Source organism: Octopus bimaculoides, chromosome 4, assembly GCF_046866305.1.
Source record: "Octopus bimaculoides isolate indiv1 chromosome 4, ASM4686630v1, whole genome shotgun sequence".
NCBI classification, from domain to species: Eukaryota; Metazoa; Mollusca; class Cephalopoda; order Octopoda; family Octopodidae; genus Octopus; species Octopus bimaculoides.
The window spans coordinates 25,865,883-25,886,696 of record NC_142931.1 but is presented as its reverse complement, the minus strand read 5'-3'; the positions used below and the strand labels follow the sequence as shown (position 1 = coordinate 25,886,696).

Here is a 20,814-nt window from a genome sequence, read left to right as displayed (position 1 = left end):
TTTCAGCCTTTTTAATATCCGGGCCAAATCCAAAACCTGGTTTCTTTTAGGGGATCCACACCAAAAAGGTAAAACACAAGTCAATTAAAGAAAAAATTGTTATATTTAAAGAGGAGAAAATGTCGGAGTCTGCCAGAAGGATGCTTGAGAGCTGCATGTGACCCTGGGATCCACAGTTGAGAACTGTTGCACTAGTCCAAAGTGCCCTGCAGTGAGATTGAATCTGAGCTCACAAAGCTTCTTAACTGTATAGCCACAACTTTGCCTATAAAATTTTGGAAAATTCTCTGGACTCTTGGAACAAATATTTATAGCATGTCAGTAAAATTATTATTTCATTTTAATCTTTTAAATAGCGAGCGAGAAAATAAAATAAAACAATAATTGTTTGAGAGAACTAACATGTTTTACAATAATCTACAAAAATGGAAACTAATGATTGTGGCACTCGAAATATTTCAAATAATTGACATTTTTCTATTATCATCTTCAAATTTAAATTTTCTTTGTATGTTTTCTTCATAAAACTATTTATTCTTTTGTTCTTTTGCAGTCAGGGGGAATTAAGCACCTGTTGGTACATCTTGTTATCTGGATCAGTCTTTATTGAAGGTTCAATGTTTCTTCCAAGAAGCAGGTAAAGGATTTATTTCATTTATTTTTTTTTACAACGTAACCATTTTCTTTTCTTTCCATTTCTGTTTTTCTTTGTTGTCCCATGAAGTACTAAATTAAGACTTAGAAATCATGTTACTTCACAAAACTATAGCAATTTATGGATAACAATATTTACTGTTTATAAATTATATTTTATAGAAATTTCTAAGCATGCATATCTGGCATAAATTGGAAATGCACAAATGTGTTCTGTGCATGTTAAAACCAAAATAGAAGCAAATAGAGAACAGATGTGATGGATAGTGGCAGTTAAATAGTATCCAACTAATATGCACGAGATAACATCTAAGTTTCATATATATAAGTATATGCATATGTGTGTATGTGTGCTGGTGCATACAGGTGTGTGCGTGCACACAGACCGACTCGGACACACACACACAAACCTAATGTATATTCATATTTTTTGTGCTCTTTTGTCTTATTTTATATCTATATCTCGTTTCCTCTTCCTAGTCTGTCCTGGACTTTCTTCTTGTATCTAATGAAGGACTATGTCCAAAATGTTATACATACACCTACCTCGAGCAACATCCTAATAATAGTAACCGTGGACATCCATTGGACTTTTGTTGTTTTTTATTACTTGTATTCATTTGTGTGTGTGTGTGTGTGTGTGTGTGTGTGAGTGAGAGAGAGAGAGAGAGAGAGAGAGAGAGAGAGGGAGTCAGTGATTTAAAAATAAATACTGAATGTCATTTGATTTAAAGTCATGTGATTAAAAACTAAAATTGCCATGTAGCATTGATTGTATCCTGAGATCTTTAAACAAATCAATGTTTTCAATAACCAGTATCGAACAGTGAAATATCAGTTGCTAGTTGAAGTTTATTTTTATCGCTCTATATCAGAATCTTATATTGCAAGGAAAATGCCCAAGTGTTAAGCTAATATTTTGGAATTTACGTATATGTGCTGTTTTCTTTTCCATTTGCTATTTTCAGTTTTCTGATTAGAAAATGGAGCAGTTATACATTTTATCAATTAGAAGAAATTATTATTGCCAAACATAATTCCAGATAGAGGGGCCTTGTTCAAGGTTATTAATGTAATTTTATAACAGAGTGTTTATCAAAGTAAAATAATAATCATATGTGGCTCATTATATCATTCCATGGTCTTAACTGAATGACCAAGTAAAACTGCAAAGCATGACATAAAAAAGAGGAAAAATCAACTCTTAAAAGGCAGCCATGTTAAATAGTCTCCATCATGTAACCATTGAGCTGAATCTCATGACATTGTTATGAAAAAACACTATGGCACTAAAACGATGATACTACAACACTTTTCAATACTTTTAAGTATTCAGATAAGCTGTAAGTTCATGTTTCTGAAAGGGAGGTGGGGTGATAGTGATGGTGGTGGTGGTGGTGGTGGTGGGGTTGCTTTCTGTTTTTTTCTGGTGGGGGGGGGGGGGGGGCTAGCCAGAAAAAGAGGGCCACATCCATGACACTTTTTAGGGACCTCTGAGATGTTTGGGATTAAGGGAGGAAGTTGTTCTCTGACCAGAGACTTAACTCATATGCTTATAACAGTGAATTTGATTAAAAACATCCAAGTGCCGAGTGGGTAGTGTTAAACCAAATGATGCATTAAGTCTCCCAAGCAAGAATAGAAACAGCCTCTCTGACAGGCTTCCTCGCACCCCCTGTCTAGCAAACTTCATTCGCAAGGCCTTGGTCAACTGTATGTCCTTTCAGAAGATGCTTGCCCAAAATGCTGTGCAATAAGATGGAACCTAAAGCCGTGCAGGTATGAAGCAGACTTTTCCACCACTCAACCATATCTGTGCCACTCCATTGGTGGGGATATTTCTTACTCTGAATATCAACTCTGTGTTTTATAAACAGATCTAAGTGAGAATTCAATTTCGAATCAGATGGTCAATACAAAGATATGAATATCTCGATAAAAATTCTACTACCAGCAACTAATACAATAACAGAGTCCCTGCAAATCATGTTTTCATATGCTGCAATAGAATCCTATACAATCTAAAATTAGAGTTTATAAAGAACTCTTCTTTTGCATACGGAGGAAGATTTTTGAATACTGAGTAAATAGTAATATCTACATATTCTAAATAATGGTATTAGAAAACAAGAAAAAAGTCGAGGTTGTATGAAAATTTCTAATTTTGTTGAATACAAACATGCTTATAGAAAAAAAAAAGAATGTTTTGGTCAAATTGAGATATAAAATCATGCTTCCTCTTATATTTGTGTTTAATATCATAAGAAAAAAAAAGCAAAAACAAAAAAACCCAACATTATCATGTACTTCTAGATAGAAAAGAATATTATTTGCTTATATTTTATTTGCTATATAATATACTACAAAATGTATGAATAAGAGTCAATGAGAGAGATAGTTTGAGAGATAGATTGAGAGATAAAGAGAATGATAGAGCTAGAAAGATGTAGCTGAATAAGGAAGAAAAACCAGAAAGGAGTGAGAAGTGTCCATTTTTCCCAATGCACACTTCATAGTCATATAAATCTAATTGTGTCCTGTCCAGTGTGATGAGGTCAAAGAATCCCAAGAATCTTGAATTGCAATGATGCCAACTTGCCTGTTAAGAATGCAGGAATGTTCTATTCTTTGAGAAAGTACAGGATTTTCCTGAAACTTTCAAGGCTATTATCGTTTTCATTATTAACTGAAGATGAGTGTAAACTGAAAGAGTCACAAGTTAGATATTTTCTTATCTGGGCATGTAAGACTGTATATATAGCCAGACAGATCAATAGAGAAGCAGTAGTGGAAAGTATGAAAGTATGAACGCTGGAGGATAACAATTTTGTTTTTATTAAATTATCATATAGGCGCAGGAGTGGCTGTGTGGTAAGTAGCTTGCTTACCAACCACATGGTTCTGGGTTCAGTCCCACTGCGTGGCACCTTGGGCAAGTGTCTTCTACTATAGCCTCTGGCCGGCCAACGCCTTGTGAGTGGATTTGGTAGACGGAAACTGAAAGAAGCTCGTCGTATATATGTATATTTATTTATATATGTATGTGTGTGTATATGTTTGTGTGTCTGTGTTTGTCCCCCCAGCTTCGCTTGACAACCGATGCTGGTGTGTTTACGTCCCTGTAACTTGGCGGTTCGGCAAAAGAGACCGATAGAATAAGTACTAGGCTTACAAAGAATAAGTCCTGGGGTCGATTTCATTCGACTAAAGGTGGTGCTCCAGCATGGCCGCAGTCAAATGACTGAAACAAGTAAAAGAGTAAAAGATAGAGTATATATATATATATATATGTTTGTGTTTGTCCCCCCCCCCCCACTTGACAACTGATGTTGGTGTGTTTACATCCCCGTATCTTAGCTGTTCAAAAAATGTGACCGATAGAATAGGTACTAGGCTTACAAAGAATAAGTCCTGGGGTTGATTTGTTCGACTAAAAAGGCAATGCTCCAGTATGGCCACAGTCAAATGACTGAAACAAATAAAAGAGTAAAAAGAATAATAACATGAATCTTTCAATGCTTGTAGATATTACATAACTTCTTCATTTGAGGTAGTGATACAGTGTTACACCTTATGCATTTTTTATTATTTATCTTAGCTTACTGGCAATATTTGTTTTAATGAGCTATTCAGTGACAAAGGTTAAATCAACCCTAAAAAGATTCAGACTTTAAATTTCACAGAGACTGGTTATTGTTTGGACACTAAACACTTTGTTTTTTGGACATTAACGCTTTAATATTCAGGTTATTCGGTCAAATGTAATGCATGTTTATTCACATTGTTTTAAATCAATCATGCACTATCTTGGACTTTTGAGATTTCGATGAAGTGATTGCTTATTTTTAAAATTATATTGTTGGATAGGTGTGAGAATTTTGGTCTGGCTGCTTTGAACGTAAAACAGGTAGAATATTTGGGTCAGATATGGCTGGTTTAAATGCTTGAGGGTTAAAGCACTTTATTGTTGCGATATCCTCTAGGCTTGAGAAAAACATCAAAGTGAAATGGTAATTAGAAACTTTAATATCATTTGGAAGAGTAAAATGATATTTCCCTAATTTTTTTTCTTACTCTTAAAGTAAACTGGAAATGGTGAATTAAATGTCAGTGTTTGCTCTCAATCTAAATTGCTTTCACAATATTCCACATTACCGATATGGTTTCTGTATTAGACACATTTCAGTAACAACACCAGTTTCCTTTTTCCTTGCAACTCAATGCCGAACATGTTTATGAAAGTATACATAAATATATAGAGCTTATGTCAAGCTGTCTAACTGAAAGGCACCAATATTTGATGAGGTAGCATTAATAGAACATCTAATCACATAAATGAGGTGCCTGCTTCTTTCTAATCCATTTTCTTTCTGCTTTCCATTTTTCTCTAAACTTTCATGGGTCTGACAGTTTTATAAATTTTAATATTTTGTACTATTAAAATGATAATGTTTTTACTGGATGTCTAAAATGGGAGTAATCTTTTCTTTTTGATTATGTTAAAATAATGTTGGAATATGGAGCATGCTGTTTCTAGTCCATATGAAAATAATGTACATGTTGTATGTCACAATTTAAGTTTATGACCTGTTACCATGTGAAATCTACTTCTACAGTGAACAACACTAGTTTTCTATCCTCTAAACTTTCAAACTTGAGGCTATCATGTATTTTATACTTGCATTCTGTCCCAACTAAATTAATATTCCTACAAAAATCATCCTTATTTTGTGTCTGGTTTTAAAACTCTCTTTCCTTGCCTTTTTGTTTTGACATAATATCAAGTTGTTTTTTTTTTTTAAATACCCCTGTCCTTTTTTTTTTGTGTTGGCATATCTTTTCTATGACTAGGAAATTGTATTATTCTCTTCTGTTAATGGCCACAGGGGAGATGTGTCATACTTGGCAAGCTATTTGAGCCTCTGCCTCTAGTGAAAATCTGTTATTGGCTATATTTCTGTAATTTTATCTCGATGGATGGCTGTCATGATATATGACTCTAATCAAGATCACATTCCACTTGTATTACTTGAAGAGTACTAAGTAGTATATAACAGTATTATTGCAGTTTCACATGTACCCGTAGTTTGAAATAACTAAACACAAAACCTCAGTAAACAGGTTCTAGTTTTCTTTGAGGTACAAGACACATTCCAAAGATTGGACAGTTTATAACAGAACTGAATGAAAATGCATGTACTGGTTTGCAATTTCCATATTGATTATCGTTCTCATTCCAGTGGCATCTTTTCTCATTTCTGATATTGCACTTGGTTTTGTATGTGAATGAATGTTTCATTTTGCATGGATGTGTGATCAAAAACTCATGTGAATGCTTGTGTTTTCATAGTTATTTTATACTGGAATTTGTATTTATTATTTGTTTACACTTATATACATACATGTATGTGTAAGTGTATGTCTGTGTGCATACACATTTATATATATGTATATATGTAATATGTGTGTATTTATGTGTATATATGTGTGTGAATATATATATATATATATATATATATATATATATTTAATGTATGAATGTATGTATGTATGTGTTTGTGTGCATGTACACACACACACACACACACACACACACACACGCAAAATCATTATTTTACGTCCACTTTCCATGCTGACAATGAGTTAAACTGTTCAATAGGTTTCAGTGAGTTGAGGGATCATGTCTTGTTGTAGTATCTCATTTATGACATGATTTCTGTGGCTGGATGGGGAAGGAGAGATATTTAATGTACATAGATTGAGTGTCTTCCTTTCATTTATGGGTGGTATGTTACAATGAGTAAAAGATATGAAGGTATATGAAAGGATGGTGTACAAAATGGTAGGAGGATCTGAGGGTATAGAATAGCCAGTAGACAGAGGGATATGCATATACTATCTCACTTTTTCAATTAGTATTTCTTCAAGTTTATGAGGGAGATCAGGACTTCTATGGCAATATTTTGTACCAGTTGATGCAATCCCTTGTCATCTTCTTCATTAGATGTTACATCTTGAAATCGTTTTCATCACCTCATCCCATGTCTTCTTCAGTTTCCCTCTTTCACAGGTACCATTCATTTTGAATACTTATCACTTGATTATGCAGCTGTCATCCTCTATTTGCATTGGATGCTCATAAAATTGCGGTGTCCTCTCTTGCATGATACATCTGATCCTCTTATATCCAGTTTGTCTCTTAGTTCATTCATACTTAGATGTTCATGGACATTGGCATGACACATCAAGTCAAGCATACTCATTTCTCTCTAGTTTTTATTTTCTCTTGACACTTAAGGCCCACATCTTGCTGCTGTGCAACAGTGCCCTTTGCACACAAGCATCATATGATCTGCCTTTGACTAAAGGAGGATAAATTCTTCAGTTCCACTGTGCAGTACACTGGGCAAGTGTTTTCTACTATAGCCCTTCAATGACCAAAGACTTGATTGTGAATTTGGTTGACAGAAACTGTATGTGTAAGGCAGCAAGCTGGCAGAAACGTTAGCACGCACGGGTGAAATGCTTAGCGGTATTTCATCTGCCACTACGTTCTGAGTTCAAATTCCGCCGAGGTTGACTTTGCCTTTCATCCTTTCGGGATCGATAAATTAAGTACCAGTTATGCACTGGGGTCGATGTAATCGACTTAATCCATTTGTCTGTCCTTGTTTGTCCCCTCTGTGTTTAGCCCCTTGTAAGCAATAAAGAAATAAGAAACTGTATGCGTGTATCTTGACAGCATGTACTAATTCTAAACAAATTTGGCTGTCATAGCAGCTTACATGTTTCTTTGCAAAATTTTTTGTAAACATGTCTGGTCTAGAGGTAGGTGAGGGTTAGGGACAAGAAGAATAAGAGTATCTGGCTATAGAAAATTCTGCCTCAATGAATCTCCTCTGATCCATGCAAGCATGGGAAAGTGAATGTTGAACTGAGAATAATGATGTATATGTGCATGTAAATATGTATGTGTATGTATATATGTGTATGTATATATGGATGTGTATGTATGTATATATAAATGTGTGTGTGTGCATGAATATATATATATATATATATATATATATATATATATATATAATTGAAAAAATAAAGTCAACAAGAAGTATACCGTAATACTACTGACTCTTTGGTAATTCCAAGGGTGAACTAGCTCTATTTGGTACTCTACTACGTTCCTAATGGAATACACCTTAAATATATATATATATATATATATATATATATATATATATATAACGTATATATGTAGAAATGGATATATATATATATATATATATATATGTGTATATGTGTATATGTACATGTGTGTTTATATATATAGGCGCACATGCACACACACACAGACACACACATGTGTATGTATACATACCATACTGATATATGTATGTGCATTCAGGCAAGCATTGATTTCAGTGCATACGTATGCACTTGTCTATATTTTGATCAGTTACAGTTACACAAATGCCAAACTGAATAACTCTAGTGTATTGTATTTCTGAATGGCACTGAAGATATATATTCAAGAAGAGGATGATTAATAAATCTCCCGAGAGTCAAAAATACTTGAGACAAAGCTTATGTTACTCTATGATGGTTTGTGATCAATTCACTATTAATGTATCTCTTGCTATTCATGCTGATTTTGAATTCTGTGTTTCTATTGCTTTCTACAACAGATGCAACTTTCCAATACTTTTGGATGCTGCCTTTGTATCAAAAATTTCATTTGATCCATTCTAAAAGAAAGCTTTTTCTTTACATTGTTTTTGGCATATGTGGTTTTTTTTCTTGTTTTTTTTTTCTTTTTTTTCTCCTGTTCTTAAAGTATCATTACCTTGGTTGCTTAGTAACTAGCTGGTCTCTTCCAGCTGTTACTGGAGCCATTGACCTACATAGGTTTGGTTTGACAGTTCTGCTGACTTTCTGCACTGTCTTCAAAGTACCAGTTGCTATTGTTCTGTGTCCAATAACTAAAACTACTAGTGTTCTAAGAGAGAGGGAGAGAGAGAGAGAGAGAGTGAATGAGTGAGACTAGGAATGATTATTAGAACAAATAGAAAGAGGCAGATTTAGATTGTAGTAGGAGGAAAGGCAGGAAGAGTTGCAGCATACGGATACTAGTTAAAACTAGGAGGGTATGTACGAGTTGATATAGACAGTGAAGGAATTAGGGTTGGAGTGGCGGTGCAATGCATCAATAGAGATAACAGAGAGATATTCAGACTTTATAGGCTGTCATAGAAAGTGCTGGAATGCAGAGACATCAATGATAACAGGTGCAGCATGTGTATTTATGCATGGTGGCGGAGGAGAACGATATAAGAAAAGAAGAGGTGGGGGGATATCAATAGAGAGAATGAGATAAAAGTCAGTGATAAATATTTCAAAGGAGTAATAGTGAAAATGTAGAAACTAATAGAAGCAAGGGGGGGGGGAAGGAAGGTAGACTGAGATAGAAATAAGAGGGAAAAAATGGTGGGGGGGGGAAGCGAGAGGATGTAGTAGATATCAGATGTATTAGGTGCGTAAGAGAAGTAGTAGGATTTGTTGTGTGTATGTGTGTTTGTAGAAATAAGAGCCATGCACTGAAGGTATAGTCTGATAGAAATGGCGGGAAGATACGGGAAATTTATATCAATAAACAGACAATAAGAAATATATAGATACCAATTGAAAGTATATGCAATTAACTCATGCATGAAGAACAGCTCTGTGCAAAGTGTATATAATGTTTAGCAACAAGCATTTCAGATACAAATCAAACAAAGCATTGACTCTGCCTTTCTTTGTTAAACCTGTTAATTATATAAAATTTATTTAAAATTTATTTAAAACATCTACAATAGATTTCAGTTCCATATCTTTCATTTATTTATTGATTCATTCATTTGTATGTTTGTTCTTATCATGCTGGCATTGGTTAAATAAATATGTGATTCAGGTGAGAGTAGAAGACGTTTGCTCAAAGTGGTACAGAGTAAGACTGAACCCAAGACCATGTGGTGGAGAAGCAAACTTCTTATTCACACAGCTAGGCTTGTATTTTTCTGTGTGTGTGTGTTCTATATATGAATACACATATGTATAAATGTGTGCTTGTGTATATATGTGTGCTTGTATGTATGTCTGTGTGTATGTATATATACATGTGTGTATATATGTGTGTGTGAGTATGTATAGATATATATGTGTATGTATATATATATATATATATATATATATATATATATATATATATATATATATATATATATATATATGGCGGGCTGCTTTCAGTTTCCGTCTACCAAATCCACTCACAAGGTTTTGGTCGGCCCGAGGCTATAGTAGAAGACACTTGCCCAAGATGCCATGCAGTGGGACTGAACCCGGAACCATGTGGTTGGTAAGCAAGCCACTCCAGCACCTACATCTCTCTTTCTCTCTCTCTCTCTCTCTCTCTCTCTCTCTCTCTCTCTCTCTATATATATATATATATATATATATATATATATATATATATATATATATATTTATATATGTATGAATATATGTGTGTGTGTGTGTATATATATGTATATATGTGTGTGTGTTTATATACATGTGTATGCATATATATTTATATATCTATATATATATCTATATATATACACATGTGTGTGTATATGTATATATATATATATATATATATAGATATACATACATGTATATATATATGTATGTATATATATATATATATATATATATATATATATATATATATAAACACACATATACATGTGTGTATGTATGTGTGTGTGTATATATATGCATATATATATGTGTATATACATACATGTGTATGTATATGTATATATACACACATATATACACGTGTGCATGTGTGTATATATATATATATATATATATATATATATATATACATATGTATGCATTTGTGTGTATATATGTATATATATGAATACATGTATAAATGCAGGTACATGTGTGCATGTCTTCATATTTATATATCTATGTGTGTATATGCATGCATAAACACCTATATCATATTCATATACATGTATTTATACACTTACACTCACATATATACACTTACATACACTCACGGAGACATGCATACTTTTGGATAGTTATTATTTTTATGTGCATTTACATATATTTTTGAATCTCTGTATTTGGAAATGTTTTTATATCTTAAGTATATGTTTGTGAATAATCAAATGAAGTGTGAAAAGACTTTAAAAGATCAGCATGTTGTATTATAGAATATGGAAAGCGTTTGTTTATCTGTTCTTTTCCATCCATTTTAAAAATTGACATCACATTTTACCTTAGGCTTAAGCCTAAATTAAATTAAGAACACATGAAAAATCTTCTCCTAGTATCATTATTTTCCACTTTATTTGGAAAAAAAATATATATATTGAATGCATTTTAAGCGTCAGTAGTAGACTTATGGAAATAAATATAAGAATTTCTTTCTGTCTTTTGCACCTAGTGAACTATTGAGGTGTACTGTTGTTGTTTAAGATGAGGTTTAATAGCAGGCAGCATTTTTACAAATGCTATATATATTGTTATTGATATATCATGTTGTTTCTTGTATTGTGCATTAACCTCATTAAACAATGCCTGTTATGAAAATAAAGATCATGAACCTTAAAGGAATTATTATTATTATTATTAAGGTCTCCTTTAAACTGGATATTCACTGTGTGTGTGTGTGTGTGTGTGTGTGTGTGTGTGTGTTGTTTGTACATACATCTGTGTGCACTTATTTCATGACTCATAGCGCTGTTGTTTTCGGTTTTCCACTTATTATGTTCAGATTATGAGTGCCATTCTCCTTATTTTTATGCACTTTTCTGATCTCTTTTGTCATCTCTTTATGTTGCTGTGTGTATGTGTGTGTGTGTGTGTGTGTGTGTGTGTGCGTGCATGTGTGCGTGTGCGTGCGTGTGTACTTTTATTATATCTAATTGTTTATATAAAGTTGTATTTTCAAATTAATGAATATTTACATTTGTTGCTCTCTTCATTTTCTTGTAGCTGTTTTATAGCTGTGTACAATATCAAAACATGTTTATATGGATCTCTATATTTATTTATTTATATATATGTGGTTGTATGGTTAAAGTAAACACAGATATCACTGTGCAGAGAAGGTAAGCATGTGTATGGCTGTGTACTTGAGAAAGAATTTCACTTCATAATCACATGATTTTAGGCTCAGTCCATTTGTGTGTGACATCGTGGGTAAGTGTTTTCTACTGTAGCCTTGAGTCAACCTTATGAGTAAAATTTGGTAGATGGAAACTGAATGGAAGCCTGCCATATATAAGTATATATATGTGTGCATAGATCTCCAATTCTAGATTAGTAGCTATGATACACTGAGAAAGGATGGAGATTTATCAAATCTAAAATAAAGTAAAACTGTCTATATAGATGCTTATTTAAATTGGCATCTATTATACCCAAATGAAATGCTCACTAAAATACTGGCTCTTGTGCGGGTGGCACATAAAATACACCATTTTGAGAGTGGCCGTTGCCAGTACCGCCTGACTGGCCTTCATGCGGGTGACACGTAAAAGCATCCACTACACTTCTCTGAGTGGTTGGCGTTAGGAAGGGCATCCAGCTGTAGAAACTCTGCCAAATCAGATTGGAGCCTGGTGTAGCCTTCGGGTTCCACCAGTCCTCAGTCAAATCGTCCAACCCATGCTAGCATGGAAAGCGGACGTTAAACGATGAACAATGATGACAAAGCATTGGCCAAACAAAGATATTCCTTTGTTTGTTTAATATTCATTTTTTTCTCCATGATGGCATGAGTTGGACAAGGATGTATTTGAGGCAAGATTTTATGACTGACTGCTCTTCCTGGCTGGTCTTCCTTTACCTGCTTTTTAAGTAAGGAATTTCTCATTCCACAGGTCTTCAAATGTGACTGGTCATAATGTAAACATGTCACTATTTTGCTCAAATTAACCTGTAGCATGTTAACATTCTGCGTGTGTGGTGCATGGTTAAGGTGTTGCACTCACAATGTGCTGTACAGTGGGTTTCAACCAAAATCCACATGACTGTGAACCAAACTTCTTAACTACACAACCATCTCAGTTTCTATGATGATGAAATATTTTAAAAGTTTTCCTTTTCCTGAAAGTGTATAACATAAACAAATACTACATTACTTTAATTCAAAATAAAGATTACCCTTTTTTCTAGATAAGCCACTACAAGTTCAAAATTTTCATTGTTTTTTTTTTTTGTTTTTTTTTGTTTCTAAGGTGGTATATTTTTAGAGTACTTGGCTGGATACTTTTAATGAAGTATTTAAGCTGATGGCTGAAGGTTGCTCTCATGATATATAGTGGGAGATACAAAATAATTAGCCCCCGATATCAGATTTCACTGATGGTAGATTAGAATGATAATAATCTTGACTCTTAGGATAAAAATCAAAATAAGATATATATTTATAGTAGTTATTGCTTGCCAACATTGAAAAATGCTATTTTACGGTCCTAGAAAATGTGTCTACTTTCAAGCTTATGTTCCAAGCCACTAAATATTAGTTATTTTATTTTATATTGGGGCTTTCATTGATTGACTTTCACCTGTTACTGCCAATGTCTTCAAAGATTCCACCCTTGTATTAAGGTGCAGGACTGGCTATGTGGTTAAGACATTAAACTGCTCCCCAACCTTGTGCAAGTGTCTTCTTCTATAGACCCTGACTTGTGAATGAATTTACTTGCTAGCAACTTGAAGAATCCTTTTATATATATGTATGTACATGTGTGTGTGTATGTTTCTCCTTATTTTGACTTCATGTGCTAATTGTAAACAAGCGTCACCATCATACAAGTGGTGTTGTTTCCAATCTTCTGTGAGATCATGTGCAGCCATAGGGAACAAGTGAAGGTTGGCAACAGAAAGGTTATTCAGTTGTAGAAAATATGCCTCAACAAGTCTGAAACATGAAAAATGGGGTGTTAAAATGATGATACTATTCATATGGTCGTGGTTTTATTTGATTCCAGTGATTTCAGTATATTATTGGTACACATTTTATTGAGTCTTGAGAATTTGCAAAGAAAATCACCTTCAGCAGGGCTTAAACCAAGATAAGTAAAATATTAAACTAGAGCTGTAAAATATCTTTATCAGTTTATTAACATGGTGCTGAGATGTCCTTGTCTTGCAAGCCACTTGGTGACTCCATGGGTACTGGTGCCACATGAAAAGCACCTGTACTGGCATTAAATAAAAAGCACCTGTGCCAGAACCATGTACAAGCACCCAGTACACTCATAGTAACCATGTCAAAACAGATGATTGGGGCCTGGTGCAGCCCTCCACCTTGCCAGCTTCTGTCAAATCGTCCAAACCATGCCAGCATGGAAAACAGATGTTAAATGATGATAATGATCTAAACCAGTGGTTCTCAACCAGGGTCCATATAACCCTTAGGGGGTCTATACAAAATTTCGTTGCTAAAATTTGTGTAATAAATTGGTCTTACTTCTACAATATACAAAATATTTTAACAATTTTTTTTCAATACAATTCCTTATAATATTTAACCATCGTCGTCGTCGTCGTTTAACGTCCTCTTTCCATGCTAGCATGGGTTGGACGATTTGACTGAGGACTGGTGAAACCAGATGGCTACACCAGGCTCCAATCTGATTTGGCAGAGTTTCTACAGCTGGATGCCCTTCCTAATGCCAACCACTCAGAGAGTGTAGTGGGTGCTTTTACGTGTCACCCGCACGAAGGCCAGTCAGGCGGTACTGGCAACGGCCATGCTCAAAATGGTGCATTTCATGTGCCACCCACACAAGAGCCAGTCCAGGGGCACTGGCAACGATCTCGCTCGAAAAAAAAAAACAAAAAAAAACATAAAAATATAATTCAATTTTTGAAATATCGAATGGCTATGAGAGTCTGCCCTAGTAAAATATGAATCCAAAGAGATCCAAAAGCAAAAAATGGTTGAGAATCACTAATCTAAACCATCCATATTATAATGATGAGAGAGATTTCTTCTTAACTTTTTAGCATTGAATCTTTTACTAAGTAAATGTATTCTCTTGAATACATTGAATGAAGCTGAATATAAATTCTCAGTATTTGGACTTGAGTTAGGGATCAGCAATTGCATTTCTTATATCTTTTACTTGTTCCAATCATTGAACTGTGGCCGTGCTGGGGCATTGCCTTGAAGATTTTATTTGAAAGAACTGACCCCACTACTTACTTTCTTAAACCCAGGGACTCTTGTAGAAGACACCCGATTTGCCATGCATTGAGACTGATCCCCAAACCACGTGTTTGAGAAGCAAGCTTCTTGCCATACCACCACAGCAATGAAAGAGGTTTCTCTTTTTCTTTCTTAGATTATATGAAAAACATCTGACGTTAAAGAAATACGGAAGTAGAAAAAGCAAAATGTTTCAGTTACTAATGTTTTCAACATTGAAACATGAAGAAAAATATAAACATTTTCTTGGTTTTTTTTTCTTCCTGAAACCTGTGTTTAATGCAAATCAGTGGAGTTACTCATTAATTTTCGTTTTAAAGTTATTTCAGTTTCAGTATATTAATTAATAGATGATGCATTTGTGTAACAAAATCTCTGTATCAAACTGGGATTGAAGCTGGACACCAGCTTCAATGTTTTTTTTTGTTTTTTTTTTTCGAGCGAGATCGTTGCCTGACTGGAAATATTCTGTTCCAACAGAAAGCATTGAGAATAAGAAGAAATGTCAATAAACCATATTGACAATGTTACAGAAAACCAGCAACTGATATGCTTGACAAACAGATACTACCTACTTCCATATCTAATTTCTACATTTTTCATTGATGATGTGTATAAATTAGCATTCACACTAGACTGTTACGCAGAATATTTCCAGTCAGGCAGAGTTATCTGGGGAAATTGGAGATTAGCTATTTTAATTATGTATTTGTATATATATATATATATATATATATATATATATATATATATATGTGTGTGTGTGTGTGTGTATGCACACTGATATGTATATATGTGTGCACACACTTTCTTTCATGTACAATACAGTAACTAATACTTGAAACTTAGGTACATGCTTGCTTTTATGTAGAACGGTATTCTCATCAATAAATAAAACTCACAACTCACTATATACCTACTCATGTATTTAAGTTTATTCTAACATATGTGCCTAAACTTAGACAACATAGTGACTCACACACACACACACACACACACACTTGGTCACACATACACTTCATAAATATGCACTTAACACATTTAGTTTTCTTCTTAAAGGCACATTTAAAATTACATTTGTGAGGGTATACTTTTGAATTTGTACTTAGTTTTACATGTACCGTAGCATATTTTGTATGCATAATTCACTATACACTAATGTATAAATTTTTACACACTCAGTGTTAATACAGGCATACAGATACAAACATTGAAATACACACGTTTTTACTGTTATATGGAATTTACTCTCTCTCTCTTTCTCTCTCTCTCTCTCTCTCTCTCTCTTTCTCTCTCTCTCTCTCTCTCTCTCTCTCTCTCTCTCTCTCACACACACACACGCACACACACCCATTAATACAGGTATGCATAAATATTTACAAACATCTATATGCACCTGCATCTGTTTCCATAGAAGCACTTAATACTTATTTAGACCATCTTACTTGTATGTACATAATTACATTCACATACACTCATTGCTGCATGGTTACAAAACAAAACTTGACAAAAACTTAGCACTTTAACACTCACACAAGTGTGTATTTACACCTGTGTGTTGTTACACATGTTCTCTTACACACACACATACACACGCACACATTCTTACAGTGTAGCTGTTTAGTTACAGATAGGCAATTGCACATGAATCTATTGATGTATATGCTTATAAAACAAGTTTACATTTCACATTATGTGTGTGAGTACAAACACACACACACACACACATGACACATATTTGCACAGGTACACACACACACACACACACATGTGACACATACTTGCACAGGGATACACAGGGATATTTTTACTAAGAAGATACTGAAACTCGTCAGTACAAATATATATGACACATCCTTGAATCAATAGTCACATAGCTGCATGCACGTATATTTTTAGGCTTTTCACTTATGTAAATATGTTTAGACATATGAACACATGTGTGGCAGAAGAAGGATGCACTTGTATGCTAGCAGTCACTTGCAGTTATATGAATGTATATGCATCAAACATGCAAGCAACATGCTATATTATATAAGAAAATTCATATCAAATACATGTTTATGAGCATGTATTTATGGATTGCAAGTGCAAGCTAGTTTTATATATTGTTTCATTTTACTTTAGTGAAAGCAAGCACTGTATTTTTGAATTATCTCTCTTGACAAATTACTTGAAAACAACTGAGTTGCTGCCTCTTATCACGACAGTTACATTCTAAGGATACTGTAGCTTGGACATGTAGTTAGGATAGGTGACATCTTTTACTTAGTTCTTTATATTAAGGAATTATGTAGTCTATTACTCTTTTTCAAGTCCTACTTACAACAGAAAATTCTGCTATATGCAACCATGGGTTAGATGTCAGATTTTTCACACAAGAAAGCATTTTAAGTTTTAACAGGAGTGACAAATGGAAGTAAAATGAAATGAAGTGCTGGAACAAAGTTTTGATTCCGAAATGACAAATGGTTAAGTATGAGAAGGAAACAAAAAATGAAAAAGAGAAAGATCTGTATTGCTGCTTAGCAACCAGAAAAGTTTATGGCAGAAACATATGGCTAAGCAAAACAGGATACCATGATTTTTTCTTTGTTTTTTTTGTTTTTTCTACTATAAATGATAGGAAATAGTGAGATGGATGGTATGAAGTGAGAATGTTGTAATATTAAAGGAACAAAACTATTTAAGTTAATTATTGTCATATAATGAGAATGTAGATTGAGTAGAGAAGTTGATAGTGTTGTCTTGAGCAATGCATTGCATCAGCAGTTACAATATTTAACTCTGAAAGATCTCAGTTCAGCTAGCTATGAATAGGTAGTGCAGGGTAGGAACAAACCATTGTCCTAAGCAGTGGAAATACTGTATTATTGGCAAAGTGATTTGTTAAATTGCATTGTCGAGTTCAAATCCTCAAGTGGGCTTGGAGAAGACTACAAGATAAATAAAACTCACAACTCACTATATACATACACTCACGTATTTATTCTAACATATGTGCCAAAACATATTGACAATATCTCTCTCTCTCCCCCCCCCCCTCTCTCTCTCTCAGTTTAATCATTTTTCATGCATACATATCTGTGTGGATGGATGAGGAGATAGGATGGTGGCAGAGCAGTTACAAGGCATGCAATTTATGTCATTTTATGGGCACTGCATTGTGTCAATGGTCAGGACAATTATCTTTCAAATATCCCTCTATGTCACTGTAAATATGTAGTGAGTTGAATCAAGCTACACTCTCCACTCCATCTTTTTCCAGGAAGATGTCTCTACATACATAAAATCCATTCTCTCCACTTCTCAACTCTCTCACCTCTGGATCTCAATTAAAATGACTTCCAGTTTTGTTTTAAAAGTATTTTTTTTTCTATTACTTTGAATTCCTCAGCTGTCCTTACTCTTCAGACACTTCTACTTCACATCAGCTCTTTGAATATTTCATGTCACATATTGAAGACATCTCTCTTATTTCACCTTTCTCTGAAATCTTCATTCTTGTATGTCACCATTCTTGGTGACATACAACTTCTGGATCTTGCACTACTTCCACGAAGGATCTGCTAACCTGCCAATGTCTCTGACACACAGCTGTACACTAAACACCCTTGATCTGTTTCTCATTTCCAAATCGAACACCTGCCCAACTATCATGTTTTCTGCACCCACTGGATTGGATTGACTGATTAGTGCCTAATCATAGTAATATGCCTTACAACCCCCTCCCATCTCTCATCCAAATCTAAAATCTCCAAGTGGTTTACTGTATCTAACTGTGGAAGTTTTATATTCACAACTGCAAAACCAACAAGGAAAACAGATTATATTTTTATGCCACACACAGCCTACAAGCTTTCTCACTTCCCTCATTACAGCAGGTACTTTTAATTCCTTTCCAGAAGAGTCTCTGGTAATTTTACATAATCTAAGTATGATTTTGTCAGTCTTATATCATCATTACTTCAGCAAGTACAGAGAGGCTTTACTTTGCTAAGGAGATGAGAATAAGACCAAAGCATGCTCCAAGTTGTTCTTGAACTTGTTGTGTTATATAAGTTATTGATTATTAGCATTTTCTTTTATTCCTGCATATTTCACAGCTGATTTTTTTGCTGTTTCCTGAATTAAATATTATTTCGGGGTTTTTTTCATGAGGACTCTGTCTCTGAATTATTTAATTTCCAAATGATTGCATCTATGTGTCATACTTAATTCAAAGACACCATGAAAAGTCAAATTAGCTGTAGTATTCATCTGGAAATAATATCTCTTATGGATGCACTGTGTTTAAAAATGCAAATATATCAATAGCAAATGAAAACTCTCCAGTAGTACTGGTGAGAATGTTAGATGTGGATTTCTGTCTCATTGAGCTTCATCAGTAACATATACTCATTGGCAACTGCATGCTAAAATAAATTCCATCATCGTTGACATAGTAATTTATTCATCACTACTTTGACAACTGCAGGTGTGCTAAAGCGTTTTTCATAAAAATGTAGATTTCTCAGATAGGTACATAGCCTTTGTAGGTAGTTGAATCTTTTAGATAACTGATATTTATTTTGTTAACCCCTAGATAAGTACTCAAAGTACATCTAGTTAGGTTCTTTATAGTTTCTGACCTTCTGTTATTTTCTCCATGTAAACAGCATGAAACTGCACATTTGTAAACAACATTTGATAGATAGATAGATAGAGATAGATAGATAGATAGATAGATAGAGAGAGAGAGAGAGAGAGAGAGAGAGAGAGAAAGAGAGAGTGTGTGTGTGTTGTGTGTGTGTGTGTGTGTGTGTGTGTGTGTGTGTGTGTGTGTGTGTGTGTGCGCGCTCCAAGTGGGAATTTGTTTTGGTTTTGAATTGTTGTTTACAAGTATATGTTTGGGTAGATTCATGTTTGTGAGCACTGCTGGAGGGAGTGATATTTTCATAAAGTGCCTAATTTATAATGATCTCCAGTTGATAAATGGTGATGGAAATTGTCCTGCAATGTAAGTGTATACATGATGGCATTTAAGTTTATATTCAATGGGTTTACATTCATATTACTCTAGGTTGAGTGATTCAATGACTGTGTGTGTGTGTGTGTGTGTGTGTCTGCCTGCCTATGAACTTAGTGTATTTACTCATACAATAGTGGTTTTAATATAATGTGCCCCTCTCTCTCCTGCATTAAAAAATTTTTAAAGCTAAAAGTCTGTCTTGTATTTCATCTTCGTTATACTTGGGTATTATGCTACACCATAATTTTTACTCTGTTTTGTACTGAATGCAAGTAAATATGGTATATATTAAATATGGGCATACTTAAAATATATGCTCTGAAAATACTGGAGTTTGGCTAAATAGAAAAATTGTTGTAAATATAAGAATCAATCGGCCTCATGGTATTTAACTTAACAAATTTTTCGTTGCTATGCAAAGTATATCGGATCTATATCGGATCTATGCGAAGTATATTGGATCTTTCCCCCTCCAGGCATTTGAATAAAAGTAGTTCCTCTGTGTAAAACATTTGTGATGGAAACATAATTGCACAAGACAATACTCGAAAAGTGTGGCAATTTATTTTTGTTTATTGTAGCCATTACAGCAAAGGCCATGCATAAGCTAGCATCCCTTTTACTAAGTAGTATAATCTCAGTATAACACCTACATTGTCATTGTTTATATTTTTCTCCTGTCTTACTTTATTAGCCTATCCTAGTGTAAAGTGTACTCTATTATCATCATTTAACAAATTTAAGATTATAATCAAGTTTCTTTCATTTTACAAATCCATTCTGAATTATTTAAATTTGTACAGTCATGTCTGTAAATACAGAATTCTATTTCAATGTAAAACACATTGAGTGATTGTCTTCTACTATAGCTACAAGCTATATCTTGTGA

At 34.0% G+C, this 20,814-nt stretch overlaps 1 protein-coding gene across 50 annotated transcripts in view; it reads left to right on the top strand.

Annotated features, from left to right (window-relative positions):
• The window catches only part of LOC106881120 (rap guanine nucleotide exchange factor 6), a 457,078-nt gene that overhangs the window by 167,566 nt on the left and 268,698 nt on the right, over positions 1-20,814 (top strand). For all 50 annotated transcript variants that reach the window (XR_016241432.1, XR_016241438.1, XR_016241437.1 and 47 more), the window contains exon 4: positions 554-637. Coding sequence is in view for 43 of the 50 variants with exons in the window: in XM_089350570.1 (XP_089206696.1) it covers positions 554-637 (84 nt within the window). In the remaining 7 variants the exon portion in view is untranslated. The remainder of the gene's footprint in view (positions 1-553; positions 638-20,814) is intronic.